This window comes from Toxotes jaculatrix, chromosome 24 (genome assembly GCF_017976425.1).
Source record: "Toxotes jaculatrix isolate fToxJac2 chromosome 24, fToxJac2.pri, whole genome shotgun sequence".
NCBI lineage: Eukaryota > Metazoa > Chordata > Actinopteri > Toxotidae > Toxotes > Toxotes jaculatrix.
The window spans coordinates 812,727-833,518 of NC_054417.1; the positions used below are offsets into that span (position 1 = coordinate 812,727).

Below are 20,792 nucleotides of genomic sequence, written 5' to 3' on the forward strand. Positions count from 1 at the left end.
ACTGAGGGCGGGAGGCGGGGGGGCGGACGCCAGTGACGGACCAGTCAACACACACACAACACAACACAAAATGGGGTGAGTCTCAATTTTTAAATGATCATGAAAAAGTACTATTTGCTATCCAGTACATTGAAGCTAAGGTTAATGCATGCAAAGCTGACTGTCTCTCTTTTACTATGTATTGTGAGAATAAACCAGGATACAAAAAGTTACCTCAATTAACACTGATAATAGCTGGACAATCAGTTACATTCCTGGTGGATTCAGGTGCAACGTTGTCTGTTTTGAAATCAACAGCGTTACTAAAATCTCCAAAGAAAAGTGGTAGAATGTGCATGACTGTGGGAGCAGGGGGAATTCCCATGATGGAGCCCTACACCAAGCCATTATCATGTACGTTAGATGATTCCACTGTTAAACATTCATTTTTGCTGTCAGATCACTGTCCAGTTAATTTAATGGGCAGGGATCTTATGTGTCATTTTGGCATAATCCTAACTTCAAATCCCGATGGCATAAAGGTCACAAAAGCGCCTCAAATTACACAAATGGTTAAATACAGCCCAGACTCTCTGCTGTATGTTTATGAGTGGTTTCTGCTGTCGGGTGTAGGTTCAGTCTCATCACAACTCACTTCATTTGCACACACACATTGCACAGACGCAACTGATTACATGTCACCTGATTCACTACACTGCACAGCACATGTTTCAGAAGGGTCAGATGAAAGGTTTGAGAAAGTTTGGAACAGAAAGCCACTTGAAGTGGAGAAATTGAATATGACATGTATTTATTGGACAAAGAAGGCTGCTGCTGTCTCTGTATCTCTCTCTCATTCACAAGATGAACTGTTTGATGGTGTGTCTCCACACGTGTCACTGGCAAAACCTGCCCACTGGACATGGCAGGAAATGGGACCATGGCTTCACAGACAACAGACCCTCTCTGATTTCAGGCCCACGAAAGGGGATCCCAGAACACTGTACAGCGAAAGGGGTGATGTATATAAAACAAAACTTACATCTACTGCCTTTGTCGACAGAACGATTTGCTTGATTCCTAATACACACACCACACCTTGCATGCTTTTACACGACACATCAGTTGAGATGGCTGAGCTATCTGAGGTGCCACCCTGTTTGCGGGCGCGTCACAAATATGACGTGGGGCTTATTGAGGGAGCCACACCTCTTGTAGTTCACCCAAAATCAGATTACAGACCATGCATGAGACAATATCCATTGAAACCAGAAGCGCTAAATGGTATCAGGCCTGTTTTTGATTCACTTTTGAAGGCTGGAGTTATAGTTCCATGCGATGACTCCCCTGTCAGAACACCAATTTTTTCGGTTAAGAAAATCAGAGACGCAGATCAACCCACTGAGTGGCGATTTGTACAAGATTTGCAAGCAGTAAATGCTGCAATACATCCGCGGGCGCCCCAAGTTTCAAATCCACATACAATTTTGTCATTAATTCCACCTAATGCCACTCATTTTTCTGTCATTGATCTTACAAATGCTTTTTCTCTGTTCCTGTTCATCCAGACAGTCAATTCTGGTTTGCGTTTTCTTTTGATGGTAAGGGCTACACTTGGACTCGCTGTCCACAGGGATATTCAGAAAGTCCTGGAGTATTCCACAGTGCACTGCGTGACAACTTACAGAGCCTCCATTTGCCTCTAGGTTCTGTCTTGTTACAGTATGTTGATGATTTGATGATTTGTAGTCCATCACAGGAAGCATGTAAAACAGATACAATAGCATTGCTAAAACATCTAGCAAACAATGGCCATAAAGCTAGCTTGTCAAAACTGCAGTTTGTTCAGACTTGTGTTACATATTTGGGACATGTGATCACAGCAGAGGGCAAATCTCTCTCTCCCAAACGTATTGAAGCAGTTCAATCTGTACCAAAACCAATCACCAAAAAGCAAATGATGAGTTTCTTAGGCATGACGTCATATTGCAGACAGTGGATACCAAATTATTCAGAGAGAGAGGCACCTCTCTTCCATGATTCATGGTAACAATCTTTGTGCACATGACAAACTGACTTGGACTGACCAAACTGACAAAGCCTTCACTGACTTAAAGGCTTCTTTGCAGGCTGCTCCCACACTGGGACTGCCAAACCCTGACCTTCCTTTTACTCAGTTTGTTGACCAGAAGGACGGATACATGACCTCTGTTTTGACACAGGAACATGGGGGTAGACTGAGACCTGTAGCTTATTTTTCCACCAAGCTTGATGCTGTTGCTGCTGGTCTCCCTCTTTGTCTGCGTGCTGTAGCTGCAGCAGAGAAGGCTGTGGTTGCATCACGTGATATTGTAGGCTATGGAGGTTTGACACTCATGGTTCCTCATGCTGTTGCTCACATTCTGCACACACAGAAGACCTCTCATCTCTCTGCACAGCGCTGGTTAAGATATCACACTACTTTGCTTGATATGCCTAACATTACTGTTAAAAGATGCAGTGTACTTAATCCAGCAACTCTTCTCCCAACTGCAGCAGATGGAGAAGCACAGGACTGTCTTCAGATTCTTGATGAAGTTTGCACACCCAGACCAGATCTTTCCACTCAGCCCATACCAAATGCAGACATGGAGCTGTTTGTGGATGGTTCGGCGTCCCGCAACGTGGACACAGGTGCGGCTCGAGTGGGTTTTGCAATAGTGACACCACATGACATTTTGCTCAGTGGCAAACTGCCATCACACTTTTCAGCACAAGCTGCAGAACTTGTAGCTCTGACTGAAGCCTGTAAACTGGCTTCAGGTAAAACTGTGAATATTTACACAGACTCGCGTTATGCGTTTGGAGTGGTGCATGATTTTGGGGCCCTCTGGCGACACAGAGGATTTCTTACATCTTCTGGCAAGCCCATCTCACACCATAAACTTGTGTCTGCATTGCTAGATGCAATCCTCCTTCCAGCATCCATCTCTGTGATCAAATGTGAAGCTCACACTAACAGTTCTGACTCTATTTCTACAGGAAATGCTGCAGCAGACGCAGCGGCTAAAGCGGCTGCATTGTCTGGTTCACCTTTCACGGTTAACTGTTTGATGTTGTCTAACACTCCTGACACTTGTTCACCTGCTGATGTTTCTGTTCTGCAGTCTCTTTCCACTCCTCAAGAGCGCACCATGTGGTCAAAATCAGGTGCCTCATTTAAAGACTCAGTGTGGATGGGTCCAGATAACAAACCTTGTTTGCCACGTGCTCTTTTCCACTGTTATGCAAAACTGTCCCATGGGAGAGACCACGTGGGCAAAGGGGGAATGTGTGCTGCTGTTAATTCATCATGGTACACACGTGGTTTTTCAACTTTTGCACAGGACTTTTGCAGGAAATGCATAATTTGTGCAGCCAACAATGCATCAGGGGCTATTCATATGCCACCTGCTGGTCATCCACCTCCTGACAAACCTTTCGAACATTTAATGATGGATTTCATTGAACTAACACCAAGTGAAGGGAAAAGATACTGTCTTGTAATTGTTGACATGTTCAGCAAATGGGTTGAAGTTTTCCCCTCTTCCAAACAGGATGCTGGAGCTGTGGCTAAAGCACTGCTAACTGAAATCATTCCTAGGTGGGGAATTCCTTCAGTCATCAGCAGTGACAATGGACCAGGTTTTGTCAACCAAGCCCTGAAAGAAGTGTCAGACTATCTTGGGTTTGACATACGTCATCATTGTTCATATCATCCACAGAGTGCAGGTGCTGTTGAAAGAGAAAATGGCACCATTAAAGCAAAACTTGCTAAATGTTGTGATGAAACTGGTCTTTCGTGGGTTAAAGCCCTTCCACTGGTGCTTTTCCACATGCGCACGCAAATAAGAAACAAATATGGCTTGAGTCCATTTGAAATCTTGTTTGGTAGACCCCCTCAGACAGGTGTAGGTCCAGTTAGGCATCCTCCCCTTACCACAGGTGCATGTGATGATGCTATGTTGAGATACTGTGCCAATTTGTCTACAACTTTATCAGCATTACATTCAAAGGTGAAATGTGCCCTGCCATCTGCAGCCACAGCAGTCCTCCACAACTTACAGCCTGGAGATTGGGTTCTCATCAAAGATCACAGTCGCCGTCACTGGAAACAAAGGCGATTCCAGGGCCCGTTCCAGGTTCTGCTGACCACGGAAACAGCTGTAAAGGTTGCGGAGAAGGCCACATGGGTACATGCCAGCCACTGCAAACGGGTTCCTGAACCAAAGGCCGACAACCAGCCACCAGAGAATCAAAGCAAAGGAGACGACATAAATTTTCTAGACCCAGAATAATGGTCTAGGGAAAAAAAGATTCATCTAGACGTTGAGGAAGACAACTGGGGTGCACGCTGTGCGCTGCCCCTAACCTTCAGCTGCGTTGGAACCGTCTGCAATATAAGAGTGAGGGGTGAAAGAGCGCCCTCCTCCAACAGTAGCGTGCCAAGCTCCAACCAAGTGACTACAGAGTAAAGCTCTGTGTCACCAACAAGAGCAACAGTGTAAGGTCTATTGATAGGTCAGTCACACACCAGATGGCCTCTGAGACTCATGATGATGATGATGATGATGATGATGATGATGATGATGATGATGATGATGATGATGATGATGATGATGATGGTGATGATGATGATGATGATGATGATGATGATGATGATGATGATGATATTGATATTGATGTTGATGTTTTGAGTGTTTGTACTTTTTTCCTAGCTTGCTATCAACCTAAGGACATCTGTGTCCTACAAAAACAGCTAAATGCATATTTTAACATTTATCAGCTAATCATGTGTCTACTTAAACCTAAAGGAATGTAGTCACTGATGATATGATAAATTTGTATATACTTTAGTGTGGCCATTTTATGGCCAAAGGGGGAATTGTAATGTCAATTTATCATATAACCATATATTCTTTTATCAAGCATATTATATTCTCATGAACTCGTATATTCAATTCTGGGTGAAGTACATATAACATGACCTGTAGTGGCCTAATGTACTTTGTTTACTGTACTTTGTGAAGACACCTATTATGTCTCCGGTGCCTCCGAGCACAACTTATCTCTATTTTTTGACCTTCAGATTATTTTGTCTCCCTGCCCTCCTTGCCATCCTGGTATGTGAGAAACAGGCATAAGTACTCTTGTAACTTGTAACCTGGGGTCAGACCTCTGTAGCATGACATGCTGCGTGAGCTCTGTCCTTTTTGCAGAAATTGATTACTCTGTCTAAAGAATTCTATTTCACTTCTCATCAGGAGGAAAGTATTTTTCCACCACACTGCACAGAGACTGTGCCGCGTTTAATCTTGGTGACTGGCTCCACACTTTAGGTTAACATTTCAACCTTAGGTATAGGACTTTCCTTTGTTTACAGCCATCTGTGAGGACTGCCAGAGAGTAAATGTAGTTGTAATGGTTTGAGTTTTGGCTCAATTTTGAGACAAATAGTTTTAAACTGGGAGGTGTTTGATGCACCACTTAGACTTGATAGAATTATAGGAACTCTGTTTTTTTTTTGTTGTTGTTGATTTAAACAGACCAAACCTATGTTAGAGAGTTTTATTCTTCCTGTCGACTTGATAGTCAAAGTGCGATGATTTTTGTTGTTGTTGCTGCAATAAAGTGGATTTGTGTCTGTTGTCTTTTTTGTCTTAAGTTTGACATGTAGCAAATAGGGGAAATAGAAAAAAAAATGACTTGGGTAGCCATGATACAGGTCTACATGTTCAAAGTGTGTCACACTTTACAGGTTTTTGTTGTTGTTGCAATAAAGTGGATTTGTGTCTGTTGTCTTTTTTGTCTTAAGCTTAACATGTAGCAAATAGGGGAAACAGGTCTACATGTGCAAAGTGTGTCACACTTTACAACTCAAACTCTTACAAAGTGCCACTCTGCGTAACACTCATTTGGTATTGTGTGGCACTGAGTGGGCCCATGTATGCAACTGCACATCAACAGTGTAGTGGACTTTCATGATGGAAGCTTTCCTCTGTTTGAATGAGTCATATGGTGTTTTGAATTGATTCATCTTGTTGCAGAGCCTGTGGTTAAAACATTCTGCCAAACTCACAGATGCAGGGAAGCGCCTACCGTGCTCCACTTTGACCGTGACCACCTCCATGACTCAGTTCTACCGGCCCGTTATCAATGAATGAATGAGAAGAACAAAGTCATTGATTATTGAAGTAATCACATACCTAAAGAATTGAGTAAACAAACCAATCAAGTAGTAAAATATCTGAATACTATGGTAATGGAGTAGTTAAGCCAAATGCGATCAAAGAACAAGTAATGGGCTAATTGAAGTGTTTGAGTGAGTAAAGTAATGGAGAAGTAAAAAAAAAATATATTAAGTATTGAAGCAGTCATGAGGTGAAATAAATGATTTAAGTAATGCAATGGAGAAGTAAAAAATATATATATTAAGTATTGAAGCAGTCATGAGGTGAAATAAATGATTATTTAAGTAATGCAATGGAGAAGTAAAAAAATATATATTAAGTATTGAAGCAGTCATGAGGTTAAATATGATTAAGTAATGCAATGGAGAAGTAAAAATATATATTAAGTATTAAAGCAGTCATGAGGTTAAATAAATGAATAAGTAATGCAATGGAGAAGTAAAAAAATATATATTAAGTATTGAAGCAGTCATGAGGTTAAATAAATGAATATGTAAGTAATGCAATGGAGAAGTAAAAAAAAATATATTAAGTATTGAAGCAGTCAGGAAATTAAATAAAGTAAACGATTAGTAAAGTAATGGAGAAGTAAATTAAATATATTAAGTATTGAAGCAGTCATGAGGTTAAGTAAACAATTAATTAATGGAGAAGAAAATTAAATATAAGTATTGAAGCAGTCATGAGATTTAATAAAGTAAACGATTAGTAATGTAGAAGTAAATCAAATATATTAAGTATTGAAGCAGTCATGAGGTTAAATAAACGATTAGTTAAGTATTATAATCGACTAAATATGCAAAATATAATTTTAAAGAAAACTTTTTTGGCGTTATTTGTAACTCGCGTTCGACCACTGGAAATCCCCCCCACAGACACACACACACACACACGTATTACATACATTGGACAAGCATTACATACATTTGACAAGCATTACATTTTATACACGTTTCATGTTGGGATCGAACTCCCGACCTTGTGGTTGGGAAACAACGCGCTCTACCAACTGAGCTATCCAACCACGCTTCCGTCTTCGCGCTGAACGTTATATGAGCGACAGTTAAAAACTGAACAGAGTAATCTGTTACATAAGTAACTGACTAAATTCGCAAAATGGCGTCGAAAAAAGTAGTTTTTGGGAAAAAAAACACTTTTTTTTTATTTTTTTTTTTTTCCCCGCTCCTTTTTCTTCTGTATACCCCCCCCACAGACACGCACACACACACACACACAATTCACAGGCATTCACAGACATACAAATCACATACATTTAGCAAGCATTACATACATTTGACAAGCATTGCATTTCATACACGTTTCACATGGGGATCGAACCCCCGACCCTGTGATTGGGAGACAAGGCGCTCTACCAGCTGAGCTAGCCAACCACGATTTCGGCCCCGCTCTCACCGTCTTATGAGTCTCTCCTGAGTGAATCTAACAACGTAGTAATCGTGTTTTGGTACGCTAACGTTAAAAGCTCGTAAACGACGGGCAGCGGCGTGAGCTCGGATAGCTCAGGCGTTAAGGCTGCGGGTTGGAGACCATGAGTCTGCGGGTTCGATTCTTGCTGGAAACCACCTCTATTTTTAAAACCACACGTCCAGGTTGCAGATTGAAGAAGGTTCCGAATGCAGCGGCCAGTGCGACGGCCAGCGGTGGCGTACGTGGATCGCTCGCGGTTTGAAAGCCGCACCACCCCTGTGGAAGCGGGTTCGAGACCAGGTCGTCCACTGTGTATAAACTCTTTAACAACCAAACATTTCTATTTACTAAAAGCAAGCGTAATCAAAGCATATATTTTGGTAAAATTTTTTTTGCTTTTTTAATCACAATATAAAAGAAAAAAAAAAATTTTTTTTTAAATTTAAAAAAATAAAATAAAATAAAATAAATAAATAAAAAAAAGGAGAAAAAAAAGAGAAAAAAAAATAAAATAAAAATAAAATTTAAAAAAAAGAGAAAAAAAAATAAAAATAAAAAAAGAGAAAAAAAATAAAAATAAAAATAAAAATAAAAAAAAGAGAAAAAAAAATTAAAAAAAGGGAAAAAAAGAAGAAAAAAAGAATAAAAAAAGAATAAAAAACAGAAGAAAGAAAGAAAGAAAGAAAGAAAGAAAGAAAAAGAAAAGATAAAAAGAAAGAAGAAAAGGAACAAAAGACAAAAAAACAAAAAAAAGAAGAAAAAAAAGATTTCTTTCTGCATAGTAATATAGATGCATAGCTACAGCGTTGCGAGCTCCAATCGACCCAGGGAGCCAAAAATACCGAGCAGTGGTCCGAGCGAAGCTCGGACCAGTGCGAGGTATTTTGGCTCCCTGGGTCGATTGGAGCGAGCTGCGTATAGTTTTGCGTACATTCTTAATGACTCCGTAAAAAAAAAAAAACTCCAAAAAAAAAAAAGAAAAAAGAAAAAAAAAACGTTGACTTTTTCGTTTTGCATGACAATATAGCGAAAGACGGCATCGCTTGCGATGCCGTCTTTTGCTATATTGTCATTATCTTTAAAAAAGTCATTAAAAAAGTCATTAAAAAAGCAAAAAAAAATTGCCAAAATATTTGCTTCGTTTGCACTTGCTTTTAGTAAATATTAAAGTTTGATTGTTAAAGAGTTTATACGCAGTGGACGACCTGGTCTCGAACCCGCTTCCACAGGGGCGGTGCGGCTTTCAAACCGCGAGCGATCCACGTACGCCACCGCTGGCCGTCGCACTGGCCGCTGCATTCGGAACCTTCTTCAATCTGCAACCTGGATGTGTGGTTTTAAAAATAGAGGTGGTTTCCAGCAAGAATCGAACCCGCAGACTCATGGTCTCCAACCCGCAGCCTTAACGCCTGAGCTATCCGAGCTCACGCCGCTGCCCGTCGTTTATGAGCTTTTCACGTTAGCGTACCAAAACACGATTAATACGTTGTTAGATTCACTCATGAGAGACTCATAAGACGGTGAGAGCGGGGCCGAAATCGTGGTTGGCTAGCTCAGCTGGTAGAGCGCCTTGTCTCCCAATCACAGGGTCGGGGGTTCGATCCCCATATGAAATGTGTATGAAATGTAATGCTTGTAAATGTATGTAATGCTTGTTAAATGTATGTGATGTCTGTGATGTCTATGACGTGTGTGTGTGTGTGTGTGTGGTGAGGGTGGTGAGGGTTATAGAGAAGGAGAGGGGAAAAAAAAAAATAATAAAAAAAAATAAAATAAATAAGAAGTTTTTAAAAAAATTACTTTTTTTCGATGCCATTTTGCAAATTTAGTCAATTACTTATGTAACAGATTACTCGATTATTAACTGTCGCAAAAATACATGGCAAAATGAAGCAATTAAGAACAAAAACTGTAAAACTAATTTAACCATAGACGAAACGGTCTCAAACCAGCCACAGCCCGACATGCGTGGCTTTAAAGCCGTGATCCAGCAACCCTGAGCCGATCCCCACATGAAATGTATGCTGTATGTAATGCTTGTACGATGTATGTAATGCATGTTAAATGTATGCAATACCTGTGTGTGTGTGGGCCGCAGTGGGTGAATGCGACAGCAGTAACAAACACCAGCAAAAAAAAAATTCTTTAAAATTATATTTTGCATATCTACTCCATTACATTACTTTACTAATCGTTTGTTTAACCTCATAACTAATTAAATACTCTAAGCAGTATTTAAGTATATATGATTACTCATCACATTTGGCTTAACTACTCCATTAACTCAGTATTCAGATATTTTACTACTTAATTGGTTTGTTTACTCAATTCTTTAAGTATGTGATTTTGTTTGCTTTTTAATTTTAAGTGCTGCATTTTCCATCTTTAGCAGAAAAGCAGCAGTTCCATTTGCAGAGAAAGCAGCACACAAGATTATTTGATTTCTTCTCTATTGTCCCTGCATAAGTTCCTACATATCTTCATTGCTTATAAATAGAAAATGAAAATAGTTCATTGATAACGGGCCGGTAGGACTGAGTCATGGAGGAGGTCACGGTCAAAGTGGAGCACGGTAGGCGCTTCCCTGGATCTGTGAGTTTGGCAGAATGTTTTAACCACAGGCTCTGCTACAAGATGAATTCATTCAAAACAGCTTATCACTCATTCAAACAGAGGAAAGCTTCCATCATGAAAGTCCACTACACTGTTGATGTGCAGTTGCATACATGGGCCCACTCAGTGCCACACAATACCAAATGAGTGTTACGTAGAGTGGCACTTTGTAAGAGTTTGAGTTGTAAAGTGTGACACACTTTGCACATGTAGACCTGTTTCCCCTATTTGCTACATGTCAAGTTTAAGACAAAAAAGACAACGCAGACACAAATCCACTTTATTGCAACAACAAATAAAACTTGTAAAGTGTGACACACTTTGTACATGTAGACCTGTATCATGGTTACCCAAGTCATTTTTTTTTCTATTTCACCTATTTGCTACATGTCAAACTTAAGACAAAAAAAAAGACAACGCAGACACAAATCCACTTTATTGCAACAACAACAAAAACCTGTAAAGTGTGACACACTTTGTACATGTAGACCTGTATCATGGCTACCCAAGTCATCTTTTTTCCATTTCCCACATGTCAAAAAAGACAACACAGACACAAATCCACTTTATTGCAGCAACAACAACAAAAATCATCGCACTTTGACTATCAAGTCGACAGGAAGAATAAAACTCTCTAACATAGGTTTGTTAGGATCTGTTGAAAAAAAAAAACCAAAAAAAAAAAACAGAGTTCTTAAAATTCTATCAAGTCTAAGTGGTGCATCAAACACCTCCCAGTTTAAAACTATTTGTCTCAAAATTGAGCCAAAACTCAAACCATTACAACTACATTTACTCTCTGGCAGTCCTCACAGATGGCTGTAAACAAAGGAAAGTCCTATACCTAAGGTTGAAATGTTAACCTAAAGTGTGGGGCCAGTCACCAAGATTAAACGCGGCACAGTCTCTGTGCAGCCTTGAAATCAGTTGGTGCATTGCAAAATAAGCACAGCCAACAAGCAGACAGCTGCCACTAGGTACAAACCAAGCCTTTAATTTGCAAACACCCTTCTGCTTCAACTCTTCCTCTTCATGGCCCAGGACACACACCAACTGCCTCTGACCCAACGCTTCCTGAATTGAACACAGAAATGGAGACAGGGAGACACAAATGAACCCTGAAATGTTAAATAAAAAAAAGAAAAAAAAAAGAAAAAAAAAAAGAAGAACAAAACAACAAAAGACTGAGCCATGTTGACCAACATGTTTGCTCTCACCTTATTTCTTGTGGTCCTCTGGATCAGCTCCTCCATCCTGTACAGGACAAACACACTCTACATCAGATACAGGTACAAACAGTCAGACCTATTTTAAACATTCTGCTACACTTCCACATACAGCAGGGGGCGTACCTGAGCTCCACCCTGGATATGGCCTCATCCACATGCAGCTGGAAAGAAAGAGACATTAATGCATATGTGTCAAAACACTGAACATTTGTCACATCTGGGTTTAAACTCAGCCTGGCGTCCACACACCACAGTCTAAAAGTCACAGTGCCAAACTCTATCATACATGTGCTCATACCAAACAAGTCTGACATATAAAGCCAACTATTACACACACATCTACTGATTCATGTCTAAAGTCAGAGAGGTACAGCCGAACAGTTACCCAGAAATCTTACTATTGCATCCAACAGCTCACAGTTTAAACTCTTACACTATGGCACCCAGACACCACAGGTCAGCAGCCAAAGCATTCAGCTCTCTAACATAGGTTTGGTCTGTTTAAACCAATAGAAAAAGAACAGTGTTTTTAAAACTATCAAGTCTAAGTGGTGCATCTAACACCTCCCAGTTTAAAGCCTAAGACTCTGTCATCCACAGAGCACAGCCTGTGCTGTTTCAATTACATATTAACTAGTTGTCTAAAAATTTTCAACTACATTTACACTCTGACAGTCCTCACAGATGACTCTAACCACTTAAAGAATTAACTAAAAGTCCTAAACCTAAGGTTGAAATGTTAAAGTGTGGAGCCAGTCACTAAGTTTAAACATGGAACATTCTCCAAACTCCATGCAGCCTAGAAATCAGTTTGTACAGCACAAAATAAGCACAGACAACAAACAGACATGTGCCACTGGGTATAAATCAAGCATTTATTTGCAAACACACCCTCCACAACCCCAACAGGAGACAAAGCTCTTTACAATTCTTCCTCTTCATGGCCCAGGACACACACCAACTGCCTCTGATCCAACACTTCCTGAATTGAACACAGAAACAGAGACAGTGAGACAAAAATGAACCCTGAAATGTTTAAAAACAAACAAAAAAAAAAAACCCCACAAGACTGAGTGATGTTGACCAACATGTTTGCTCTCACCTTGTCTCTCACAGTCCTCTGGATCAGCTGCTCCATCCTGCACAATGCACAAAAAAACTAAACATGAGCCACAGGAAGAAAGAAAGTTTAACCTTGAATTTTTAAACACATGCAGCAGGGGGCGTACCTGAGCTCCACTTTGACTGTGACCTCCTCCACGACCTTCATGCCAATCTTCATCAACCTGTTAAACACAGCCACACACAGACTCACACCCACAGGCCCAAGTACAGCACCTAACCACCGAGCCACACAGCTCCATCAACAATACACAACTACTGACAGCCTCTACATCAAGAGCCAACTACATCTAACACACACACTAAACCTACACTGACAAATAACCACAACTAAGCCTGACAACACTCAGCTACACACTTCCAACACTATCTGCCCATAGGCTTCCACATATACACAGTTGTGTCCGGATCACAACTGCATATATGCTTCCACCTACAGACGACACTGACACAAACACTGTAAACCTACACCGACCTCAATGCTCTTCACACACACTGAATCCATCCACAACTAAACCCTGACCATACTCAGCCAGACCCAAACTCCAATGCACCTGGATACAGAACAAAGCCCATTTAAACTGAGCTGTAGATGAGCCTGCAGTACCAACACTCAGACACTCAGACACAGACACAGACACAGACACACTCAGACACACTCAGACACACACAGACACAGACACACACACACACACAGAAAGAAATGAATGCATGCATATGTGTAGAAACACTAAATGTTAACCAACAGGCAACCTGGTCACCTGGTCTCTCATGGTCTCTCCAAATAAGCTCTGCCATCCTGCAAGAGAAACACAAACAGGAAGCATCAACACACAAAGCACCTTTGAAACAGCCCTTGATATTTTTTTTAATCCACTTACCACAAAGATCTCTGACAACACACCAACAGTTGCAGTGTGTCCCTCACTCCCACAGGATGGCGCTCTATCCTCACCATCAGCATCTTCACTGGCTCCACCCCACATACACCTAAAACTCTCTCTCTCTCTCTCTCTCTCTCTCTCTCTCTCTCTCTCTCTCTCTCTCTCTCTCTCTCTCTCTCTCTCTCTCACACACACACACACAGTATAAAATTAGTGCATGTATAAGTGTAGAAAGACTACAATGTGGCTCTTGCTCACCTGGTCTCAAACCGTCCTCTCACTCAGCTCCTCCCTCCTGCTGAAAAACAAACACATTGGTTTTGGATACTAATCAATTCAGTCCTTGAACTTGTAATATTTTGCTTCACTTCCAGCTGCAGCAGGGGCCTAACCTGAGCCCCCCCACCCCCCAGAACTGAACTAAGCCCCATCTAAAGTGCATTAAAGACAAAAGCAGACACTGCCTTCTGATTTTAATAGACACATTCTCACACTCAGACATGGATGCATGCATATGGGTAGAAACACTGCACAATGTGGTATTCACACACCTGGTCTCAAAGGATCCTCTGGATCAGCTCCACCCTCCTGCAGCTAATTAAAGGGGAAAAAAACAAAACAACTTTGGATACTAATTTATTTTAAAAAACTTTTTGTTTTTTAAGATTGTACAACAGGGCTACCTGAGCTCCACATTAGCCACAGCCTCATCCAAGCTGGAGACCCACTCAGCCAGATGCAGGCACCTGCTGAACACAAAGGAACACACAAAAAAAACAAAAAAAAAACAAACACAGCAAACAACAGCAAGATACAACTGAGTCCTTCAATGCAGAAACATTGAGCATTATTGGTTAAGATGCATCTTCTCATGGTCCTCTTGATCAGCTCCTCCATCCTGCACGGCTACTGATGTTATGCTGGACGCAGTGTCCATCTTTTGAAGCTGAAGCGTTGAGACAGTGGTTCCATCCCTGCTTCAGCAGGCCTACAGTCACGTGACCACTGTGATTAATGAGTGCTTGAGGTTCTTCTCCCCAGGTCTTCCACTCTGAATCCTTCAGTGTAGAAACACTGAGCAGTATTGGCCAACATGCATCCTCATGGTTCTCTGGATCAGCAGCTCCTCCATCCTGCACAACACACAAAGAAACACACTCAACATTAGCCATAGGTGCTAGGCAAGTCAAACACTGGAAGTTAAAACATCTTCCAACACTTCCACATGCAGCAGGGGGCGTACCTGAGCTCCACACTGGCCATGGCCTCATCCAAGCTGGAGTCCCACTCAGCCAGATGCAGCTACCTGCTAAACACACACAGACAAACACATGTTTAAATGTAGAAACACTGAGCAATGTTGACTTACATGCTTTCTCTTACCCTCTGATGTTTCTCTGGAGCAGCTCATCCTTCCTGCAGAGAAGACACACACACACACACACAGGCTTTGGATATTAAACCTGGAATTTTACACATTCAGCAACACTTCAAGGTGCAGCTCAGGGTCCTCACTGGCCATGGCCTCATCCACACTGCTGAACACACACCCTAAACCGACCCCGGGGTCATCCACACCGACAACTACCCACAATCAAGCCTGACAACACGACACGCAACTCAACCCATGCTGCCAACACCATCTGCCCACAGGCTTCCACATACATGCACAGCTGTGTCCGGATCACAACTGCATATATGCTTCCACAGACCGACAACACCGACGCAACGGCCCAGCAATAGCAAACGCGCGCTCCAAATCTAAGCAGGCCCGAGTGCCTTCTACTCACTGAATCCATCCACAACTAAGCCCTGCCAACACTTGGCCAGTCCCAAACTCCAAAGCGGCTACACTGGTTACAAAGTCCATCTCAACCGAGCTAAAGACACAAGCCTGCACCTCCAACACTCAGATCTCACACACACACACACACACACGTAGAGCCGATGAGCGAAGCCAAGCGCGGTGCTTTCTCCCAAATGGTCTCGGCTGCTCCGCTGGATCCTTCGTCCGTCCTGCAGAAACCCGACACATAATCAAACATGTTAGCCTGTGGTCACAGATCAACTCAAGCTCTGCATTTTAAACGTTCCGCGTGGGCCTTACCTGGCCTCCACGTCGGCCATTTTCCTCTGGATTACTCCGGACACACCTGTCTCGGCCTCACGCCGAAGTTCCAGCTCCACTCGGCCTGAATCGTCTCTCTGCTCTCAGCCACAGCTCTCACTGTAAACCAGAGAGTACAATCACAAATAACCCGTTAAACATGAACACACAGGCTTCCTCTGTCCACAGGTAACGAGTTCAGTTCGATCCACTTACCAGACAAAGCACAACGTTACAGAGGCATCCCGTATTCCACAGAAGACTAAAACCAGCGTCTCCCCGCACCTGCGAAAAATCAAATTCTGCCCTGCTATTGGCTGAGCCCTCTCCTCCCCGGTCACATGGGTTTGATTAGCGCATGGGCAACAGGTGCGACTGATTTTTGGCGCGGCTCAAACTGGACTCTGATTGGACGGGACTAGTGGGTTAAATGGTAGGAGGGACCTGCGGTGACTGCCCTCATAAAGCAGCAGTAACGTCCAACACAGAACAGGTGTTTGAAATGATCACAAATTGCCAGAGGTTCACTTTCAGTCTGACTCCATGGTTTTATGCATTAAAGACTTCAATCAGAATCAGTTTTACTGACCAGATTTATGCAGACACACAAGGAGTCTGACTTCGGTTTCCCTTTGCTCTCAGGCACTACAGAACAACAACACAACCAACAGAACAACTATTGTTTCCATAAATACCAATAGTGCAATGGGTCAGTCTGAATCTGGATCATGCAAACTATATATGTCATATAAGGTGTGTTCAAAAGCAAAGAAAGTCAACCAGTGAATCTGCTGTCAATTGTCTTCCAACATGGTCATTATAACCATGTTACAATATGAAGTTTACCAAAAGTTCCCTGCTTCAAACGGGCCACAGTGAATTTCTTTCAAAGGTGTGTGTCACCTGTGGCCTTCCCAGTAAAGAAATATCAAAAGAGGCAACACAACAGAGTTTATTTGGACTTTTACACACAGAATAAAGAGTTCAAAACAAATAAAAGCTCATTAAAAGACATCAAACATAGGTGACAAGAAGGGCCAACAAGCCACGGACACAGAAAGTGAACCTTCCCAACAGAATGTAACTGACATAAGATAAGATAAGATAAGATAAGATAAGATAGCACTTTATTGATCCCACAGCAGGGAAATTCACTTGTTAGGCAGCAAGGAATCTGACTTCAGTTTCCCTTTGCTCTCAGGCACTACAGAACAACACAAGCGCAGCGTGATGACGTCAGGGTCTAGCGGTTTCTGCATGTAGTAAACTCTTTGGAAACTGAATCGAAGGCAACTGGACTTATGTTTGTCTGGGAGAACGTTTCGCCTCTTATCCAAGGGGCTTCATCAGTTCGTATGCATCGGTCTATCTAGTCCGCACTAGTCAGACTCGTTTCAATTTCCAAAGAGAGAACTATGACCTGGATGAATGAGAACATTCACAGACATATTGCATGTAGTAAACATTGATGTCCGCCAGACGGCGACATTTGGCAGAATCCGTTAGATTCATGTATTAAAATGTCAAAGAATATTCAAGAAAAAAACAATAATCGATCGACTCTCAAGTAAAGCACCGAAATCAAATAATTTCAAAAAATACATTCTACTGAATCCAACAAGAAACTGCGTAAATTTATTCATGAAAACATACAAAGTAGAAAAAAACCCTCCCACACAATAAAACAAAATGGGCAAGAAAGATGAAAATGATTTACAATGGCACAAAATCAGTGAAAGTAACGTTTTGTACACCTATGAAAGAAATAGGTAACGTGCATTGCTGTCTGCAGCTCTTCTTGTTGTCTCCGCTGATTTGGATCAGCTCCAGGCCGAATCCTCGATCTACATTTCTTCTCTTTAAAGGCGTTGAGTGAGCAGTCATCCTGGAGAACGAGCACACCGAGTTTCTATTCACAACGCTAAAATGAGGGATCGTTTAAGATTAGGAGTCGCCAAACACGGACCGAATTCACTACAAGGCTTTGATCTTTAGCAAAAGCAGCGAAACGTTTTCCTGTCACGCATAATTTAATGAGCGAGGAGGAAAGAGGTTAAAGTGAGCGGGATTTGGGGGCGAATTTGGGGATAAGTGGCTCCGAGCGAGAGCCTGAAAGCTAGCCGTTAGCCGTAAGCTGGCAGCGAACTTACGTCAATTGCGACGAATCCATGTCCTCGGGGACAGAGGAAATAAGACGTGTCTTTGTCCTGCTCATTTTCAAAGCGATCCATGTGGAATTGGTGGCGAAAAAACACACGTTTGATGGGACAACGGAGCAGAGAACTCCACGTAAACAATATGTCATTTGGAGCGTGTGCTGAAGCGCAGCGTGATGACGTCAGGGTCTAGCGGTTTCTGCATGTAGTAAGCATTGATGTCCGCCAGACGGCGACATTTGACAGAATCCCTTAGATTCATGTATTAGGAGAGAGAGGGAAGTAAAGACACCTGGAATGAGAGGACAAAGCAGTGAACAACCGGAAACTCAAACATTACCAAAATAAAACAGTAAACACAAGTTATAACTCTGATGCCATGTCGCTCTGCATCTAAATCAACTCTTCAGTGTTCACTTTTTCTCTCTCTCTCTGTCTGTTCATGTTCTGTTGGGCATATTATATAATGTTCGTTTTATAATTTTAATTCTTTTTCTTAAAGCTTAGTTTATACCCTAACCTGTCCATCCTGTAAAGCAGTGCCAGAGTCGATATATCCGTAAAAATAAACCCAAACTGTCAGGAGGTGGTAGTGTAGTGGGCACAGGAGCAGAGTCAGAGTTAGAGGTGGCAAAAATACAGTTTAATCAGTCCAAGTTCGGTACAGCTAGCTAGAAGAGAAAAATCCGTATATTTGACTGCGTTTCGGTAAATGTATTCATGAAAACATACAAAGTAGAAAAAAACCCTCCCACACAATAAAACAAAATGGGCAAGAAAGATGAAAATGATTTACAATGGCACAAAATCAGTGAAAGTAACGTTTTGTACACCTATGAAAGAAATAGGTAACGTGCATTGCTGTCTGCAGTTCTTCTTGTTGTCTCCGCTGGTTTGGATCAGCTCCAGGCCGAATCCTCGATCTACATTTCTTCTCTTTAAAGGCGTTGAGTGAGCAGTCATCCTGGAGAACGAGCACACCGAGTTTCTATTCACAACGCTAAACTGAGGGATCGTTTAAGATTAGGAGTCGCCAAACACGGACCGAATTCACTACAAGGCTTTGATCTTTAGCAAAAGCAGCGAAACGTTTTCCTGTCACGCATAATTTAATGAGCGAGGAGGAAGGAGGTTAAAGTGAGCGGGATTTGGGGGCGAATTTGGGGATAAGTGGCTCCGAGCGAGAGCCTGAAAGCTAGCCGTTAGCCGTAAGCTGGCAGCGAACTTACGTCAATTGCGACGAATCCATGTCCTCGGGGACAGAGGAAATAAGACGTGTCTTTGTCCTGCTCATTTTCAAAGCGATCCATGTGGAATTGGTGGCGAAAAAACACACGTTTGATGGGACAACGGAGCAGAGAACTCAACGTAAACAATATGTCATTTGGAGCGTGTGCTGAAGCGCAGCGTGATGACGTCAGGGTCTAGCGGTTTCTGCATGTAGTAAGCATTGATGTCCGCCAGACGGCGACATTTGACAGTATCCGTTAGATTCATGTATTAGGTAGGAGAGAGAGGGAAGTAAAGACACCTGGAATGAGAGGACAAAGCAGTGAACAACCGGAAACTCAAACATTACCAAAAATAAAACAGGAAACACAAGTTATAAATCTGATTCCATATCTGCCAACAATAATCGATCGACTCTCAAGAAAATAATTTCAAAAAATACATTCTAGTGAATCCAACAAGAAAAATCCGTATATTTGACTGCGTTTCGGTAAATTTATTCATGAAAACATACAAAGTAGAAAAAAACCCTCCCACACAATAAAACAAAATGGGCAAGAAAGATGAAAATGATTTACAATGGCACAAAATCAGTGAAAGTAACGTTTTGTACACCTATGAAAGAAATAGGTAACGTGCATTGCTGTCTGCAGCTCTTCTTGTTGTCTCCGCTGGTTTGGATCAGCTCCAGGCCGAATCCTCGATCTACATTTCTTCTCTTTAAAGGCGTTGAGTGAGCAGTCATCCTGGGGAACGAGCACACCGAGTTTCTATTCACAACGCTAAAATGAGGGATCGTTTAAGATTAGGAGTCGCCAAACACGGACCGAATTCACTACAAGGCTTTGATCTTTAGCAAAAGCAGCGAGACGTTTTCCTGTTACGCATAATTTAATGAGCGAGGAGGAAAGAGGTTAAAGTGAGCGGGATTTGGGGGCGAATTTGGGGATAAGTGGCTCCGAGCGAGAGCCTGAAAGCTAGCCGTTAGCCGTAAGCTGGCAGCGAACTTACGTCAATTGCGACGAATCCATGTCCTCGGGGACAGAGGAAATAAGACGTGTCTTTGTCCTGCTCATTTTCAAAGCGATCCATGTGGAATTGGTAGCGAAAAAACACACGTTTGATGGGACAACGGAGCAGAGAAATCAACGTAAACAATATGTCATTTGGAGCGTGTGCTGAAGCGCAGCGTGATGACGTCAGGGTCTAGCGGTTTCTGCATGTAGTAAGCATTGATGTCCGCCAGACGGCGACATTTGACAGAATCCCTTAGATTCATGTATTAGGTAGGAGAGAGAGAGGGAAGTAAAGACACCTGGAATGAGAGGACAAAGCAGTGAACAACCGGAAACTCAAACATTACCAAAATAAAACAGGAAACACAAGTTATAACTCTGATTCCATATCTGCCAACAATAATCGATCGACTCTCAAGTAAATAATTTCAAAAAATACATTCTAGTGAATCCAACAAGAAAAATCCGTATATTTGACTGCGTTTCGGTAAATTTATTCATGACAACATACAAAGAAAAAAAAACCCTCCCACACAATAAAACAAAATGGGCAAGAAAGATGAAAATGATTTACAATGGCACAAAATCAGTGAAAGTAACGTTTTGTACACCTATGAAAGAAATAGGTAACGTGCATTGCTGTCTGCAGTTCTTCTTGTTGTCTCCGCTGATTTGGATCAGCTCCAGGCCGAATCCTCGATCTACATTTCTTCTCTTTAAAGGCGTTGAGTGAGCAGTCATCCTGGAGAACGAGCACACCGAGTTTCTATTCACAACGCTAAAATGAGGGATCGTTTAAGATTAGGAGTCGCCAAACAC

The 20,792-nt window shown here is 41.9% G+C and overlaps 1 protein-coding gene across 4 annotated transcripts in view; it reads right to left on the reverse strand.

The window, feature by feature from the left end:
* The window catches only part of LOC121177933, a 40,952-nt gene extending 20,490 nt beyond the window's left edge, over nucleotides 1–20,462 (reverse strand). The window contains exons 1-3 of one of the 4 annotated variants that reach the window (XM_041032375.1): nucleotides 18,957–19,198; nucleotides 17,722–18,691; nucleotides 17,350–17,492 (exon numbers count right to left, since the gene is read on the reverse strand). In XM_041032375.1, coding sequence (XP_040888309.1) covers nucleotides 17,350–17,492; nucleotides 17,722–17,876 — 298 coding nt within the window. In that variant the 5' untranslated portion in view covers nucleotides 17,877–18,691; nucleotides 18,957–19,198. Of the gene's footprint in view, nucleotides 1–17,349; nucleotides 17,493–17,721; nucleotides 18,728–18,956; nucleotides 19,199–19,596; nucleotides 19,704–19,968 lie in introns of those variants that run through there. The other 3 variants (XM_041032376.1, XM_041032377.1, XM_041032378.1) reach the window with 3 other exon arrangements.
* Nucleotides 20,463–20,792: the final 330 nt, after the last annotated feature.